We start from the raw sequence: 18,424 nt of genomic DNA, 5'->3' as shown, positions 1-18,424 counted from the left end.
GAAAATCAGGCCCCCACCCCGGGAAGCCGACAAGGAGCACTGCACCCCGGGGTTGCAGAGAGTGGGTGGACTACAGTCCCCTCTGTCCGGAAGTAAGGCGGGCAAAGAGCCGGACTGACTGCTTTTTTTTTTTAAAGGCAGGGCTGGGAGTGGAGAAGGAAAAGAAACTCAGAAAGTAATACCGCAGATTTCCAACAGGACCCGTGTCTACAGCCTGGGGCCCAGGTAAAGATACCCCTCTTGGGTCTCCAAATACCAGGAGAAATCTGCTGAAGGCCTGCTGGCCCTGCAGGCTGATTCCAACTCCACGAATCCCATCTCAAGGCGCTAGTGCCAGCGCCAGCTCCGGGGCAGCTCATAGTGAAACTGCAACAATCCGGGGCAAACTGAATTCATTTGAGTCATTTTTCCCCGGGCATCTGGAGCCAGCCCAGCATAAGTGGCCGAGGCAGGGAGCAGAGAGGGGATGAGGAAGGGAAGGGGAGCCGCCCGGCCTCCTCCTCGAAAGAAAATCCCAGTTCCCTCAACTCCAAATCCGCAAGGATGGAGGACAAACTTACCTCTTAGGCCAGCGTCGCAATGAACTGCCATTTCAGAAGGGGGAAAAAAAAATCGACACCCCCCCAAAACCCCTCAGGAGTGGCAATCTCTGCAGAGAGGAAGGGAGAGAATTCTAGCATTATTGGAAATGTTCTAACGTTCTACAAGGAAAATGCATTCATGATTAATTATGGTTTGAGTGGAATTTTTAAAACATGCCAAAAAAGAAACAAAATAATTGCAGGAACAATCTAGAAGGAAGATGGACTTGGGGGTAAGGGTGTGCGCATCCAGAGGGCCTTTGCCTTTCCCTTCACGATTTGCTGTTTCCACAAGCAGGAATCCTTTTTGAAAAGCCGTTGTTGGGACTCTCCACTCTGCCGGGATGTGGGGCCTCAGACCCTCGGGGCCGTGGACTTTGGGGTACGGAGGCCTGGGGGCCCTGAGGCGGGGAAAGGTCTCAGGCCTGGGAGAAGGCCTGGTTGGCCTTTCTGGTCTGAGTAAAATTGAAAGTAGCTGGGGCCGGAGTTTGGCGTCTCCGGCTCCGGCTCGGCTCCGGCTCCACCGGGGCACCAAGGCCTTGGAGCCAGCGACGTGGAATTAACTCTTCCTTGCTCAACCCGGACCCGGCATGAGAGCAGTGCAGTGGTGAGCATTTTGCTCTGGCGAATTGGTGAGTCTGGGGAGTCATGGAACATGGGGCGGGCTGTGTTCCTCTGTAAAATGTAAATAATAAATAACCCTCTCTCTACTCACCCTCTACTTCCACCTTAGGCTTCTGTGTGGATCAAATGACACCGGGTCACAGAGAGAGGAAATGCTCTGGAACAAGGTAGAGGGACATTTGCACCTGGCCAAGGGTCAAAGCTCAGTTGACTTTCCTTGAGACACCTCTTATTATATAACCTTGCTTATTATAGCCTTCAGATTTTCAGCGAGTTTTTGTTAGCCTGTTCTCCAAACGAAATGAAGGCAGGGTCACTTACAGAAAGGCTGGGAAAATCACAGAGAGGTGATTTCGGGCAGGTGGAGGAGTCAGCAGGTTAGGTAGGGGTTGAAATTGGCTGTGGGTTCTAGGGATGCTTTCTGAGCTCTGAAATCAATCCCACGAGGGAGAAAGAAAAAGAAGAAATCCTAGGCATTTGCTTCCCATTCAGTGGGATTCATCTGTGACTTTTACCAAGTCCCCTACATCGTAATTCCCTGAGCTGTGCAGGTTTAAACACTTTCTGCGTGGCGGGCAGCAGAGCGGCTCCCTAGAAGGAAGAGGCATCCTTGGTCCGGTACTGCGAAGCGGGTGGGAAAATGAGCCCCAGACATTTTTATGGTACTGGATTCCCCAAAACCGGGCGGAGGGAGGCTCAGAGAAAACACTGCGTCCAGGAGGGCATGTTAAACTAAAAGTTTATAAATTAAAGGAAAAAGAAAGATAAAGCAAACAGAGCTTCCAAACTTCACAAATCTTTTTAAAGTTAATATTCTAGTTGAGTGCACAGTGCCCTTAAGGAGGCAAAAAGCAACAAGGTTGACAGGATCATCTGTCTTAGGGGCAGGGGCTGGGATAGGAGAATCCTGCGTCAGAACGCTGGAGTGGCGCAGAATGGGACCAGAGTGGGAGCAGAATGGTCCGTAGAGACAGAGGGGGCCTGGCGATGAAACTGCGGGGGACGGGGGACGCCAGGGAAAGGCTGGGCAGGGATATTCACATTGAATACAAAAATAACCGTTATTTGAATACAAACAACTGAAAAGTGCTACAAGTTTTAACCTCCTTTAAAAAAAATAAAGAAATAAAGGAAAGTTTCTGCCAACGGCTGCTGGGTTTGCTCTTTCCCCGTTCGGTTCGGGGTTCCCAGGAAGCTCCCCAGTTGGGGGTAGCCCTGGACTTTGGAGAGGAAAGATGGGGGGCCTCTGCCCTGCCCTGTGCTCGAGGCTCCCTTCTTTACATTCAGCACCCAACAGGGTGTCCCCACCGGAGCTCTGACACAGGGAGGGGTGGGACAGAGGGCCAGAAAAGCAAACCTTTCGCGGTTCAAATCAACCCCAGGGCTCGGGGCTCCTTGGGGGCTGTCAGGGTTCCGCACCCCTTTGTTACAAATGCAATTTCCAAAAAAAAAAAAATAGGTATGTAGATAAACATAGATTGGTAGCATGGATACCATGAACGATTGTGGCCTAGCGCACGAAGCTCCGGGCCAGCCTGAAATTCTGGGGATTCAGGCTCTGCTCTCCAGGAGTTCTCTCCGCTTCAGGGAAACACCGTCTCCTGGCTGATACAATCCAAATCCAACTTTGCTGTGATAATAAATAACGTCCAAGAGCTTCCAGGCAGGCAACGGGAGAGCTAGGCCCCTAGGCCACAGGGTGCCCCCCCGTTCGAATTAGAGAAAGGCGCCCCCTCTGGACAGACTCAGTCCCGCTGCCAGGGCGCACTCCTGGGCTGGATTTCATGGTCCGCTTGCCCCCTCGGCGGGGCGCCCTCGAACAGTGCACAGCCTGCACAACCGTCAGCGGCCGTCCGGAGCGGAGGGGCGCGGGGATCCTTTGCTGCCTCGCCCCGGGCCGGCTCACTGGGTGCCCGCGGCGGCTGCACACGTGGAGAGCGCCCAGCCGGGGAGGCAGTAGTAAGGGTAATAGTAGGAGGGCTGCAGGGGCAGCAGCGAGGGCGGCCGCAGCACCTCGCCCGGCAAGTACTGTCTCTGGTCGTCGCGCACCAGCACTTTCACCGCCACCTTTTTGGCGGCCGGAGCTGACGCCAGCAGGTCAGCGGCCATCTGCCGGCGTTTGGTCTTGTAGCGACGGTTCTGGAACCAGATCTTCACTTGCGTCTCGGTGAGCTTCAGCGATGCGGCCAGGTCGGCGCGCTCGGGCCCGGACAGGTAGCGCTGGTGGTTGAAGCGGCGCTCCAGCTCGAAGACCTGCGCGTGGGAGAAAGCTGCCCGCGAGCGTTTCTTACGCGGCTTGGGCGCGGCGGGCTCCTCTTCCTCCTCCGCGCCGCCCGCCGGTCCTCCGCCGCCGCCGCTCCGGCCGCACAGCGCCGGCCCCCGTGCGCTCCCGGGGCCAACAGCGTCGTCCTCGGCCCTGGGGCTGCGGTCGCCTGCGGGGCAGAAACTACAGACTGTCAGCGGCGCAGAGAAGTGAGATCTGGCCTCAGCTGCGGGGGTGCGGGGGTGCGGGGTGGGAGGGTGGGGGTGGGCTACGGAAACCCACTCCGATCCCAGCAGAGCGCTTGGGGAGGGTCTGCGAGCCGCGGGTCCCCCCCAAACAGTCTCAGAACCCTGTCCCGCCAGCTCCTTGCATCTAGGCCTGTGCCGCGGGGAAACGGACTCAGCTGCTGTGTGAGTGCTGTGTGGCCAACAGCCAGCTCCCTGCCCTCCCTGGGCCCCAGGCTCCGCTCGGAAACGTGGGGGCCCTGGGCCCAAGCATCCTCACAAGCCTTCTCAGTTCTCAGCGCTGAGCCCTGGGGTTCTAGATTGCTCCGTTTCTGGGTTCACCTGCCTCTGGCACACTCACGCTCACACACACTCAGCGTCGCAGCACACACGTGTGGACTGCGCATAAGGGGAAAGTGGGGGGCCGAATCCTGGGGACACAAGTACTGAGTCTTACCCACTTCCCCAACCACCCAGGACTGTGTGAGGTCTGTGGCAACAGGCTGCTCCAACACCTTGGTGGGCTTCTCTCTCTCTCTGTCTCCCTCTGTCCCTCTCTTTGCAAGAAAATGAGAGGAGAGCTAGGGTTCCAGTCCTTGAACACTAATCTGATGCCAGCTCCTCAGCCTTTTCCTGGATCTCCCCCACAGCTCCCTAGCAGAGAGGTTCAGAGCTCTGGCCTCTGGCAAATACTATTTACTTGGAGCCAGCGTGAGGCCTACAGCAGCGACAGGGTGGTGGGGGCGTCCTTTCCACCCAATGACCTGCTAGCCTTGGCGGAGGATTGTCCTCTCTCTGCCACTTGTGGGATAACCCACCTCAAACCCCTCTTGCCCTCAGCTGGCTGCAGGGTGTGCCACCAGGTCTGGGATCCTCAGCCCATCCCAGCTCCCCTGACCCTGGGTTCTGGGAAAGCTAAATAAGCCCGCCCCCCACCCCCACCCCGCCAAGCCCAGGCTTGGCAGATGGACGCCTCGGTAGCACTTAGAGGTACCCCTCACTGTACCTATCCTTGAGCGGAGGGCTGGACCTTGGGACCTCGAGCTGGGAGCATTTCTGCTCTATGGGCCAGGGGCAACGGGCCAGGGCACTGGCTACTCGAGGTAGGTCTCTGGGCCGCTGGCTCTTGCCTGTCGCTGATTTGGGGATTTGGGGCACAGACAGGGCCGCAGCACTGGCGACGGACTTAAAGCCAGGGCGCAGGGGTTTCCTCTTAGCCCAGTCTAGGGCACCATTGCCCCAGGACGTCCCAGGCCTCCCCCAGGACGCAGGGCTCTGAGGAGCGTCTCGGGTCTCTCTCGGGCTCCGCGCCCGGAGGCAGGATTAGAGCAGCCTGCGCCAGCGCGCGAGCTTCGGGTCCGGCCAGCCCGGGCCCCGGGGCGCAGGGTGCTCCCGGCAGGCCCACCCCACTCGCACGTTGGGCCCTCCCGCCCAGCCCCTGAGCCCGGCCCCCTTCCCCGCGGCGCCCGGGCAGACCTGAGACGCTGGCCGACATCTCGCTGTCGCTCCGGCCCGCGGCTTCCTCCTCCAGGTCCTTGGCGGCGGGCAGCTCGCAGCCCGGCTGGCCGAGGCCCAGCGTCCCCCCTGCGCGGCCGGCCCCGCTGGCCCCCGGCGCGTCCGCGCAGCGCCGCCCGCCCTCGTTCTCCTCGCTGAGCGCCGAGTCCGAGTCCCAACCAACCAGGCTCTCCGAGGTCCTCCCCGCCGCCGTTCTGGTCCCGCCAGGCGACGCCAGCAGAGCGTCCTCCGCGCCCCCCAGAGCGCCCGCGTCCGTGTCCCCGAAGAGTCGCCAGCAGCAGACGGCGGGCGCCTCCGCCGCCGCCACCGCCGTGCCCCCGGGTACCGGGCGCCCCTCCGGCGCGGGCAGCCCCAGCCCGCCGCGCTCCTCTTTCTTGTTGAGGATCGCCTGGATGGAGAAGGGCGTCAAGGTGCTGGCGCCGCGCACAGCCATCTGCGCCGAGGGCCGGGGCGGCCGGCCGGGCGCGGGGCGCGGGGCGCGGGGCGCGGGGCGCGGGGCGCGGGGCAGCGGGGCAGCTCCGAGCCGCACGGAGCGCGAGTGAGCCCGGCGCGCGAGGCCCCTGCAGCCCGCTCCTGCGCGGCCCAGCAGCCTCCGCCCCCTCGGGCCCGGGCTCCGCGCCGACCCTCACCCCCACTTCCGAGGCCCAGCCCGCCCGCAGACCCCCTCCCCCCAGTCCGGAGCCAGACGCTCTCCTCTCGCAGCTCAGCTGGATTATCTCATCGCCTCGCGCCCTCCGGGGCGGGCCGGGGTCTGCCCCCCCCCAGGATGTTGGGGGCGGGTCGGCGGGGCCCCCTGCGCGGCCGCAGCCGCGTCCCGAGCGCCTCCGGGGCGCACGGCCGGAGTCACTTTTCCTTTGCGCTGGGTCTCCCGGCTGCAGCCTTCGCTCCTCGCTCGTCCTCTCCCTCCCTCCGGGTCGGTCCTGCTCTCCCGGGGCCCACCCCAGGGGCGGCGGCGGCGGCGGCGGCGGCGGCGGCGGCCTCTGGACCGCGAGAGGCGCGGGGCACCTTTTCACCCCCTGCTCCGGTTTTATCTGTTTCTGCTCCCTTCCCCGGCCCGGCGGTCCGCCGCATCCCCCCTCCCGCGCGGGTGTCATTCCTCACCGCTGAGTGACAGCCCCGGGCCACGCCCCCCGGCTGGGCGGCCGGGGCGCTCCCGCCGGCGGATTGGCTGGCTCGGGCTGGGCGACGTTGACTTTAACAGACAAAACTGGGCACGTCGCGCGGAGAAAGTCAGGGTCCGGCTTAACCCCTTTCCTCCCGAGCCTGGTCCTCGAGGCGTCCTCCGGCCCGGGAGGCTCACCCGCCCACACGCGGTGCCCGAGGATCACGTTCCTTGCCTCCGCTCACGCACCCTCCAGTTCCTGCGCCTCCCTGCAACCCGCTGTTTGACAGCTGAGCCGAAATCTGCGGTGGGAGGGTGGGGAGGAGGCAACCCCAAGATAACGCACTTGGGTAAATCGCGCGCGCAGCTTGCTGTTTCCTCGGAAGATCAGAACGAAATGCGTTTTTTAAAAAAAAATCTTCATAGTTTCGGGGCTCCCTCACTGCTAATTCTTTTCATTGAAATAATCGGTTAATCAAAGTCACTAGAAATCTTTTTTTTTTTTTCCCTCCACCTTATTTTATTTGATTCAAGCTCTATAGAGGAATTCAAAAGAAAAAGATTAGGTACAGTTAGAGAACTAAAGGTAGGCGCGAAATGAGAAGTCATCTTTGGGAGAGTTTCTGGAAATTGCGCTGTCATTTCCCTGGACGGTTAATACAGAATTTAATTGGAGTTTGTTGAATTTTACACCAGGAATAAGGGGGGGGGGGGAGTATCCCAGTTTATTCTTTAAATATTCTGTTACTTGTGAGTTGAATAAGATTAGAAAATATAGGTGTTTGTTTAAAAGACTATATGGGAATTACCATAGTAATGATGACATTAAATTCTCTTTAAAAAATAAGTAATGGGTTGTTTTATGTAGTAGAAAGAACCAAGCTAAGAAACACAAATATCGTGGTGTGAAAACATTTGTTACTTACTTACATTACTTATTTTTCAATAAAAAATTCGCTCAAGTAACATACTTTCCTGTCTTCCATAAATTTTACCAAGAGTTTAACACCAGAGACACAACTTGAACCGTTAGGTAAGTTTAAAGAACTGTGATTTTAGTAAATTGGTGTTTTTTGGTGTCATTAAAATAAATAGCGTTTCCCCCTGTTGCTTTCTTGTTGGTGGTTCTTGTGCACCACAGTATGAAATAGACACAGGATGAAATTCATAGCTTCCATGTTGTGTGTGTGTGTGTTTTGGGGGGAGGGCTTTGCAGCATCCATACTTTCCAGCATTTTAGCTGCATAATCATGATGCTTTTTTGCATCCTAAATGCTCTACAGTGCTGATCCTGTCATGTACCCGGGTTAAAAAAATTCGCACTTGCAGAGATCATTGCCCTTTATAGCTCTTTGGGGTTATATCACCTTCGAGGGAAAGGTGTTTAAATGTGGTGTCAGCATCCGGCAAATGTAAGGAACGGGACTCCCTTCAGGCCGGGAGGGAAAGAGAACAGAACTGCTCCTGAGGTTTCAAAAGAAAGCGTGTCCTTTCCTTCCTCCCGCCGACCTTTATTTACTCTTTAAATTACCTCCCTCCCCCACCATCCTGTTATCCTCCGGGGAGCGCGTCCTGGAGGAGCTTGACACAGGTCGCCCAGAAGGTGAGAGGTGGGCAGGTGTGAACTGTGTCCCAGACAGCAATGCCTCTGCGAGGCGAGGGCTCGGTGTGGACGAATAAATTGGGTGAGTTCTGCGCACACAGGCAACGGCGACGTTGTTGGGGTGCAATGACCCCGCACTGAGGCTTACTTGAAAATAGCAACTACTATTTAGCCGCTCCCCCCAATATATATATTTCTCAAGAAAGCCGGGTCGCGGTAGGATCTGCCCTCTGCGTGCCCGTCTTCGGCAGAGGTGGTCACGGCGTTCACGATGCGGCTCGTGGTTTGGGGCTGCCGGTGTCTGCGTGCCCTGCCCGGTGTGTCAGGTGTGTACGACGCGCTCCGCGTGGGTGTCGGCCGTGGACCTGTGGGTCGGGAGGGGGCCGCAGGCAGGGCCAGGCGGTGCGGCCGCGCCCCGGCCTCGAACCCCAACTAGGAGCTGCTGCGAAGGGGCCGGGTGGGCCGACGCGGCTCTGCGGGCCGCAGCAGAGCACCCGTCGGCGGAGCCCGCCCGGGACCCGCGGCCTCCAGGCGGGCGAGCGGGGTGGGGGCCGAGGTCCGCGCGCGCAGCCGGGCCCGCCCGCAGCCCCCCGAGCGCCGGAGCCCCGCGGCGGCCTGACCGCGCCTGACCTCCCGTCGGCGCCGCGCTTCGGCCTGGGCCCGCCCGGGACTCGGCCGACCGGGGCGCTCAGGCCGCCGGCCCGCCCTCGAGGAGGCGGCCGGGAGCGGCTGGAGCGCAGCCTTGCTCCGCGGCCCCTCGTCCCGCTCCCGCTCGGGCGTCGCGTCTCCGCCTCGGGTCCCCCCGCCGCCCGCCCTCCGCTGCCCTGGAGCCCCTGGAGCCCCTGGAGCCACCCGGGCCGGGCCGAGCGCGGCGGGCGGGCGAAGCCGGGGCGGCCGCGGGCGCCGGGCGGGCGGTGGGAGCGCCCCGGGGTGGGGTGGGGTGGGGTGGGGGGGTTGGGGGTGGGGTGGGGGTGGGGAACCCCGCCTCCCGCGCGCGCCCCTCCCGCCCTCACCTGCGCTCAGCCGCCCTCGGCCTCCCCGCGGAGAGGAGACGCCGCGCCCGGAGCGGCTGTGCCGTGGGAGCCCACGCGGGACGTGGGCTTCAGGCGCCGACGACCTTGACTGGGGCCTCCTGCTTTCCCTGGGCCGCGGTTCCCGGCGCTTTGAGGCGAGGGCGGGCATCCCGGGCGGTCCGGGGCCGCTGCGACCCGCGCGACCCGGCGGGAGGGCGGCAGGAGGGAGCCGGGTCCAGGAGAGTCCGCGCGGGGACCGACCCGGGGGACCCGGACTGACCGGGCCGCCCTTCCCCATCCGCAGGCCCCCGAGGGCGCTCGAGGCGGCCGCAGCACCCCAGACTTCGGGGACACGCCGCTCCCCGGCCAGCAGCACCGGGGCCCCCGCTCCTGGTTTCCTAAGTCGTCCGACTTCCGACCCCACCAGGGTTTTCCATGAACATTTTCCATGAACATGATCCAGACACTCCAGACTGAAGAGAGGATTATTATGAGCCCATGAGCCAAGGAGGGTTTATACTGAAATGTCCACCAGCCACGCGCCAGGGCCCAGAGCCTATTGTTTTACTTCATCTGCACAACCCTGGGGTAGAGCACATGATTATCCCCATTTTATAGACGAACAAACTGAGACTCCTAGAGTTTAAATTACTTGACTGTCCGTACGAGGTTAAAATCAGGATTTAAATCGGACTCTAAGGCCAATCTAGTTCGGTTTTCTACCCTAACCGTTTCCCCTCCCCCCTCAAACCTTCACATTTATTCTCGTTAAACGTTTCCCATCGTCTTCCTGACGCATTTCTATGCTGCTCATTCATCAGAAAAGGAGCTCGGAACCCACGGAAACCAAAGAATCCAGGCCGGCAAATAGGACTCCCCCCCCCCCGCCCCCCGCGCCCACTGTTCCGAGCATTTGAAAATAAAGAATTCCGAGGCCTGCAGATCTGACCCTCAACCATGTTACACACAAAGAAAGAAACAACCATTATTGTTTTAATCAATAAACTAAACCTTGAGTAGAGGGAGACAGCCAGGTGATGGAAGTTGTTTGGGTTCAGAAATATGGGGACATGAGTTTGCTGGAGGCTCTAAGATGCAGTGATACGACCTCACGGAAGACACTTCTGGGGCGTCGTTTTCTTACCTGTAAAAAGCCAGGAGCGGAGATCACCTTCCAGGTTTAAAAAGAATTGTCCGGACGCGGGAACCCGCCGGGTACAGTGGAGGACGAGCGCCACCTAGCGGGCGCCCCCCCCCCAGCCGTGTGGCGGTCCTTTAGAGAAGAACCGCGATAAGCAGCGGAGGCAGAAAGGAGGTGTTGGTTTCACAAAACGGCATGGTTTTGCTCCTAGTTTTATGTTTCCACGCTCTCACGTTGTCAGTGATGTAATAGCAGAGGTGTTCCTTTTTTAAAACTCACGCACACAGTTCAGACCCCCGCTGGAGACTCCCCAGCACTCAAGGCCAGGGGAAAGGTTGGCTCTGAGGGGCAGGACACGTAAGGGTCAGTTTTTTTAATTGTTTAAAATAATATTTTATTTATTTATTCATGAGAGACACACAAAGAGAGAGAGAGAGGCAGAGACACAGGCAGAGGGAGAAGCAGGCTCCATGCAGGGACTCGATCCCCGGTCTCCAGGATCACGCCCTGGGCCGAAGTTGGCGCTAAACCACTGAGCCACCCGGGCTGCCCAGTTTTCTTTTATTTTTAAAAAGATTTTATTTATTTGAGAGAGAGAGAGAGCATGAGCAGGAGGAGAGGCAGAGGGAGAAGCAGACTGTCTCCAGAGCAGGGAGCCCATCAAGGAGCTGCATCCCAGGACCCCAGGATCATGACCTCCGGTAAGAGCAGTACCTAAGGGACTGAGTCACCCAGGCTCCCCAGGGACCAGCTTTAGAATCCAAGTGGTTGCAGTGGGGAGATCTCCTGGCTCACCAGCTCCGGATTCCTGAATGCTGGCTCCACAGGCTGAGTGCCCCACCCGGGCTCCTGATGGATGGTGACTGAGGGCACACGCTGCCTGTGTGTTTACTGGGGCCAAAGGAAGGTTTTCCTGTTTCTTCAGAAACTAATTTCTTCATGAGACTAATTGGGGTATCTCACCCCAAACATCAGAAACTTCAGGCGTTACAGACGCACGAATCTTGTCCCTCAGATTTTGTTTTCTTACTTGGGTTGTCTGTTGGACAGTGGGCAGACGATGATGCCAACTGAGGGGAGGGTGGTTAAGTCAGAGGAGCGGGTTCAGGTAGATAGAGGAAGATGTTATGGGCGATCGCTTGTGCCGAGTTTGAGATGCACGTAAAATACAAACGCAGTCTTCTGATTTTATCCTATTCCTGTCTCTAAGGAACCATTGTGGGGGCCCTCACAACGTTATGCCAGTTTCTCCCTGCAAACGTTTCCAACTTCTTTCCCTTTCTCTAGTTTCTTCCTTTCATTCATTTAATATTCAACGAATATTTCCTGAGTGCGAGCAGGGTCCCAGGTACTGTTCTAGACTCTGGGGTTGTGAGCGGCCGTCGGGCGCTGTTCTCCGTGGGCCAGCGTCCTAGTGGAGGAATACTGTCCAGAAGCACATGTCTCATTAAAACAGCGGACGAAACATCAGATGGTGCTGTGAAGAGAAAGCAGCAGAGACATGTGCAGGAAGAGATTTTCTGAGGGAAAAACTAGTGCCCAGGGCATACGGTGGGGGAGGGTCTGTGTGCTTGGGGACCAGGACAGGACCCTCCTCCTGTGGCCACAGTGAAGTGAGAGGGGCAGAGTGGCCGGAGGCCAGGCTGCACTGGGCTTTATAAGCCACAGTCAAGGGTGTGACCTTTATTCTAGTGGGGGGAGCCGAAGGGAGAGTGTATGCACAGAGCTGAATATGAGTTTCATCTGCTGTCTGCAACAAAAAGATTCTGGCGAAGGCAAATGGAGAATCGAGGAGACCAGCTAGAAGTTGGTGAGTCCCAGGCAGAGATAGTGGCTTGGGTTGGGTGGAGATGGAGATGGAGATGGAGATGGAGATGGAGATGGAGATGGAGATGGAGATGGAGATGGAGATGGAGGGAATGGCCAGATTTGGTATCTATTTTGGTAGTATTCTTTTTTTTTTTTTAAAGATTTTATTTTATTTTTAAAAAAATTCGTTTATTTATTTATTTGTTTGTTTGTTTATTTATTTTTGAGAGACAGAGAGACAGCATGGGTGTGGGAAGGGGCAGAAGGAGAGAGAGAGAGAGAGACACTTTCAAGCCGACTCCTCGGTTAGCTCAGAGCCTGAGTGGGGCTCGATTTCACGACCCTGAGATCATGACGCTGAGATCAAGACCTGAGCAGAAACCAAGAGCTGGTCACTTAACTGACTGAGCCACCCAAGTGCCCCTTAAAGATTTTATTTTCAAATATTTTTACTACACCCAACATGGGGCTCAAACTTACATTACGTTGATCGAGTGTTCCATGCTTCACTGACTGAGCCAGCCAGCCACCCCAGGAGTGTTTTTATGTTTTTTCAAATAATTTCTTTTAAAAAATTGTGGTAAAATGTACATAACATAAAATATACCACTGGAACCATTTCTAAGTATACAGCTCATTGGCATTAAGTACATTTATATTGCTGTGCAACCATCACGACCATCCAACTGCAGAACATTTTCTTCTTGCAGAACTGAACCTCATTGAACTCTACTCATGAAACATCTCCCCACTCCTCCAAAGCCTCCTCCTAGTTTCTGTCTCCAGGCATATGAATACTTTAAGTCCTTCATGTAAATGGAATCATTCTGTATTTGTCTTTTGGCGACTGGCTTATTTCACTTAGCATCATGTCCTCATGTTTCATCCATGTTGTAGCATATGCCAGAATTTCCTTGCTTTGTTAAGACTGAATAACATCCCATTGTATGTGTATATACTACATATTAAACAATTCATTCATCCATCAATGGACACTTGGGTTGCTTATATACATTTTCACTATTGTGAATACCGCCAATATAAATAGGGGTGTACAAACATCTCTTTAAGACCCTGGTTTCAGCTCTTTTGGCTATGTATCCAGAAATGAAATTGCTAGATCACATGGTAATTTATATTTAATTTTTTGAGGAATTCCAATATTATTCTCTATAACGGTTGCACCATTTTACATTCCCATCTTCAGTAAGCAAGGGTTCTAATTTTTCCATGGCGTTGTCAACACTTTTTTGTTGTGTTGTGTTTTTGTTAGTAGCTGTGCTAAGGGTATGAAAGATATTTCACTGTGATTTTGATTCTCATTTCCTCTGTGACGAGTGATGTTGAGCTTGTTTCCATGTGCTTATTAGCCATCTTAGTATCTTCTTTGGAGATAGGTCTGTTCATGCTATCAGAGTGATTGTTTTTGTGGTAGTGGTGGTTGAGTTTTGGATATTACTCTTATCAAATCTATAATTTGCAAATATTTCTACCATTCTGTGGGTTGTTTGACAGTATATTCTTGAAGCATGAGGAGGTTGGCTGGAGAGGTGAGGGAAAGGGAGTGACCCTACTTTCTGGACTTGGGCTCGGGTGACCAGGGCTGCTGCTCACCTAGGTAGGACAAACTTGAGAGACTCAATGGGAATGAGGGTGGGAAGAAAGTGGGGGACATATTGGGACATACTATGTCTGGGGTGCTTTGTAGACATCCATGTGGAGGTGTGAAGTCAGCAAGTGAATATAACATTTCAAGAAGAGGTCAGTGCCAGAGACAGAAAGTTGAGTGTTTTCAGACAGTAGGTAGCATAGGTGGAACTGGATGAGGTCACCTAGGGAATGATTGTAGACTGATGAGAGAGAAGTCCAACATGGGTTGTCCAACGGGTTCAGCGTGGAGAGAGACCCACCAAAAGAGACTGAGAAGGGAGTGATTGACCATGCAGTGTGCTGCATTCAAGTAGCAGGAGACAGAGATATGGCCTTTGGAGTTGGCCAATGGAAGTCATTGGCTACCTTGACAGGCACTGTCTTCCAGGGTGCCGGGCAAGCTGAAAGAAGACTAGATTAGGGGTGCCTGGGTGGCTTAGTCGGTTGAGCATCTATCTGCCTTTGGCTCCAGTAATAATCCCAAGGTCCTGGGATCAAGCACCACACGGGGCTCCCTGCTTGGGGGAGAACCTGCTTCTCCCTTTCTCTCCCTGGTTCCCCTGCTTGTGCAAAGAAGTTTGATCATGAAAGAGAACAGAGCACTGAGATGGGAAATGCATCTGGTGTATCAATTTTATTTTATTTTATTTTATTTTATTTTATTTTATTTTATTTTATTTTATTTTATTTTTTGGTGTATCAATTTTCGATAGAAGATGCTAGAATATGTTTATATATTGGTGTAAAGAATCTAATAAAGAGGGACAGATGATAGTGCAGGAGAAAAGAGAAAATTGCATGAATGAAACCCTGAAGAAAGTGAGAGCTTCTCTGGGAAGCCCCAGTGAGAGCTGTCTCTGGGAAAGAGAATGTTGTAAGGTGGCTATTGAGGTGACCGGCCACGAAGTGATAATCATAACCGTGGCTGGCACTTACTGAGCTCGAATTATAAGCCAGGCACTCTTCAAGTGCTTTACGCTTATTACTTCATTTCATTCTCTCAACCAGTATGGGCAAGATGAGTGTGGAGAGTGGGGCAGGGAGGATTGGGCAGCTGCAGAGAGGTGAGAAATCATCATTTTGGACAATGGGGAAGGAAGACACCAGGAGAGGAGAGAACAGCTCAGCTGGATTGAGGGTATTTGAGAATCACATGCATGAACTTAAAGTGTGACCAGTTAGCACAGATGTGTGCTCTTGTCCAGCAACAGTCCTCTGCTCTGGGCAAAGCAAAATCAATCCAAAAACCAAAAACCAAAAAAAAAAAAAAAAAAAAAAAAAAAAAGTAAGAGTGGTTAGACTGTTGGGCTTCCCGATGTGAGGGGATTGTGGGGTCAGTAACAGGGAACAAGAGCAGCCAGGGGCTTTGGGGAGGGTTTATGATTATGGAAGGAAGGAGTCTAAGCTGATTGTGGCAAAAATAATGACAAGAGGAGGGTGATGAATAGGTTTGGGATCGATGGCTTAGGAGTCCCGGAAGAGTAAGATACTTGCTGGAGCATGAGTATCAGGGAGATCAGTTGGGAAGAGCTGTGGCCATAGATTTTGGGGACTTAGTCAAGATTTCAGAGATGCTTATGTTGTTGGTGACTCTGAGGTCAAGGATGATAGTGATAGGTGGAGGCATCGATGACTGGGGTGTTCTCCTGCCTTATTTTCCCAATTCCTAACATGGCCACGTGACGCTGTGATGTTGGGATGAAAGCCCTCCCACCTTGGCTCCTGTTTCTCCCACCTACACAAAGTCTGCCCTGTTCCTCAGTGTGGAGATCCCACTGACCCACAAAGACTGGCAAAGAACACAGAAGCAGGAAAATGTACTTTATTATTATTTTTAAAGATATTGTTCTCCACCTGCCAGGTTCCGCTCACGTTATTGCTTTAGTTCCAAGTCTTTTGGGGACCCTCCCACCTCTATGTGTTGTCACCAGAAATGAGGAAACCCAGGGCTTTAGAATAATTTCCTGGAGCACCTGACCTGAACACTTTACCTTTAATTAAACCAGCTCATCTGGGCAAGTTGCCACCCAGTGATGATAAACAAATATGTTTAATTCAAATGCATGGCTTTTTTAGAATAGCATTTCCTAAATTATGTTTGTTTGATACCCATTTTCAGATTTTTTTTTTTGCCATCTGTAGCCACTTATAATCATTAGTTACTTAATATCTTTAGTTAAATGTCATACTTTTTAAACTTGGTTGGAAAAAAGACCTGATGGGATGAGCACTGGGTGTTATACTAGATGTTGGCAAATTGAATTCAAATAAAAAAATAAAAAAAAAAAAACAAATTAAATAGGAAAAGAACTTGAAAAGTGGTTTATTTTCAAAAGAACCTTTGTATAAATAACATACATAAATAAATGGGGCCCCAAGAACCCTTTGCCAAGTCAACCTGGAAAAATATCGAATGCCAATAAAATGGTGTTAGTAGAATAGCTAGATAGAGTGGGTGCTAAAGATTGGGGGCCTGAGGATGGCCCTCCGTTATAGGCACAGCTTGTCATGTCCAGAGAGATGTTGCAGTACGCTAGCACCAACCTGAGACTTTCTCTCTGATCTAATGAAAAGAAATGAAAGGGAAGCGACCCAACAGAAATATGTACATAAGTTTGCCAAAGACATAGACTATCCATAGCTCTATTTTCTTGTTTCCAAAAACCTAGAAGCCACTCGCAGGCTCATTAAGAATAGAATGGAAAAGGGATCCCTGGGTGGCTCAGTGGTTTGGCGCCTGCCTTTGGCTCAGGGCGCAATCCTGGAGACCCGGGATCGAATCCCACATCGGGCTCCCGGTGCATGGAGCCTGCTTCTCCCTCTGCCTGTGTCTCTGCCTCTCTCTCTCTCTCTTTGACTATCATAAAAAAAAAAAAAAAAAAGAATAGAATGGAAAAAAAAAAGAATAGAATAATAGGGGCTCCTGGGTGACTCAGTGAGTTAAGTGTCCCACTCTTGGTTTTGGCTCAGGTTGTGATCTCAACGTCGGGCTCTGTGCAGCGCAGAGTCTGCTGAGATTCTTCCCTCATCCCCCTCCCTCCCCCTCTGCTCCTCCCTCCACTCATGCTCTCTCTCTCTCTCCAATAAATAAATGAATAAAATCTTTTTTTTTTTTTTTTTTTTTTTAAGGATAGGAGATGTCTGGGTGGCTCAGTGGTTGAGCATCTGCCTTTGGCTCAGGACATGATCCTGGGATCCAGGATCGAGTCCTGCATCCGGCTCCCTGTGGGGAGCCTGCTTCTCCCTCTGCCTGTGTCTCTGCCTCTCTCTCTGTGTGTGTCTCTCATAAGTAAATAAATAAATCTTTTTAAAAAATGAAATTAAATTAAAAAAGAATAGAATGGATAAATCAGGTATGATATAGTCCCAGAATAGGATCCTATGCTGCAATGAGAATCACCAGCCTACAGCCACATGCAGCAGCATGGATGCATCTCAGAAAGACAATGTTCTAAATGACTCCTGTTGCATCGTCAGGGCCTAGCGGGGGCCTGGCACATCATATTTATTAAGTGGACAGTCTCCTTTTATCCTCACACAATGCTAGGCCACCGGTGGGACAGGTATCAGAATTTGCAGTTACAGATGAGGAACCTGAGACTCAGAGGGGCCAAGTGGTTGATTCAAGGTCATGCAGAACACGGCCACCACTGTAGGATGCCTACTCCATAAAATGTGCTAGTTCTCTGTCATCCTTGGTTACATAGCTGTTCCCCTAGGTTTTTAGCACAAATAACATATTTCAGTTTCTTTTGTTGTTGTTAAATCATCTTCTAAGGCCTAACTTGGAGATGTTTATTTCCATTATGAGATATTTTGGACCAGGCTTCGAAAGGGAAAGGGCCAGAAGGCTGTGCTTTCAGAGAAAAGGGTGTATGGTGGGGGAGAAGGCTCACCAGGGAGATTTATGTCAAGGAATTACAGCAAACTGTCATTCTGTCTGATAAGTGTGGCTAGAAACAGGAAGGGGAAAACAGGATATCGTGGTAGCACGCCGACTTAATGGAATGTCAGATGAACAGATGGGACCGGGCCGTCCTGGGAACTGTCAAAGGAAGAAGCTTGAGAAGGCTTTGGAGAAATCCCTGCATAAATGCAGGTGAACCGGGCTGGAGACAAGTGCTTAGGCTCAGAAAGGATTCTTAGTGAAGAACACAAAAGAAAAGCAAAGGCAACTTCTGCCCAAACCGTGGCTCTGTAGTCAGTCCAGATTCAAGGAGGGAGGGTTCAGGGGGTTGGAGGGTGGACACATTTACTGAGACATGGACTTCATATATATAAAGGTTAGGTTTGCTTTTTTATTTTTTATTTTTTTATTTTTTTTAAAGATTTTATTTATTTATAGAGATACACAGAGGGGGGGGGGGCAGAGGCACAGGGAGAAGTAGGCTGCATGCAGGGAGCCTGATGTGGGACTCGATCCAGGGTCCCCAGGATCAAACCCCGGGCTTCAGGCAGCGCCAAACCGCTGCGCCAGCAGGGCTGCCCTAGGTTTGCTTTTTTTAATTTTAAGAACCCGAAATGACCAGCTATATTCTTTAATTTTAATTTTTTAAAAAATATTTTATTTATGAGAGACACAGAGAGAGAGAGAGAGAGGCAGAGACACAGGCAGAGGGAGAAGCAGGCTCCACGCAGGGAGCCCGACATGGGACTCGATCCCGGGTCTCCAGGATAATGCCCTGGGCCGAAGGCAGGCACTAAACTGCTGAGCCACCCAGGGATCCCCTAATTTTAACTTTTTAAAGACTTATTTGAGAGAGGGGGAGGGGAGGCAAGAGAAGGAGAGAGAGAATCTCAAGCAGATTCCCTGCTGAGCTCTGAGCCTCAGGCAGGGCTCAATCCCATGACCCCAAGATCATGACTTGCGCTGATGTCAGGAGTTGGACACTTGACCAA

General features: G+C 53.2%; 1 protein-coding gene across 1 annotated transcript; it reads right to left on the bottom strand.

Moving 5' to 3' along the window:
* Window positions 1-1,985: 1,985 nt before the first annotated feature.
* On the bottom strand, window positions 1,986-5,640 carry NKX3-2 (NK3 homeobox 2). Its single transcript, XM_026002174.2, has 2 exons — window positions 5,169-5,640; window positions 1,986-3,637 (listed from the first exon to the last, which is right to left on the bottom strand). The coding sequence occupies exons 1-2, from the start codon at window positions 5,638-5,640 to the stop codon at window positions 3,108-3,110; spliced, it is 1,002 nt and encodes a 333-aa protein (XP_025857959.2). The 3' UTR covers window positions 1,986-3,107.
* Between the last annotated feature and the right edge of the window lie 12,784 nt (window positions 5,641-18,424).

The sequence above is a fragment of the Vulpes vulpes genome, chromosome 14 (assembly GCF_048418805.1).
Source record: "Vulpes vulpes isolate BD-2025 chromosome 14, VulVul3, whole genome shotgun sequence".
Taxonomy (NCBI): Eukaryota; Metazoa; Chordata; class Mammalia; order Carnivora; family Canidae; genus Vulpes; species Vulpes vulpes.
Note: the sequence above shows the minus strand (reverse complement) of the source record. Positions and strands in the feature narration are given on the sequence as shown.

What these genes read in the sequence shown, in the direction of transcription:
- NKX3-2 (XM_026002174.2), bottom strand. Translation starts at nt 5,640, where the DNA reads ATGGCTGTGCGCGGCGCCAGCACCTTGACGCCCTTCTCCATCCAGGCG. An exon ending in GATGTCGGCCAGCGTCTCAG is followed by an intron (nt 3,638 to 5,168) that starts GTCTGCCCGGGC and finishes TCTGCCCCGCAG; the next exon opens with GCGACCGCAGCCCCAGGGCC.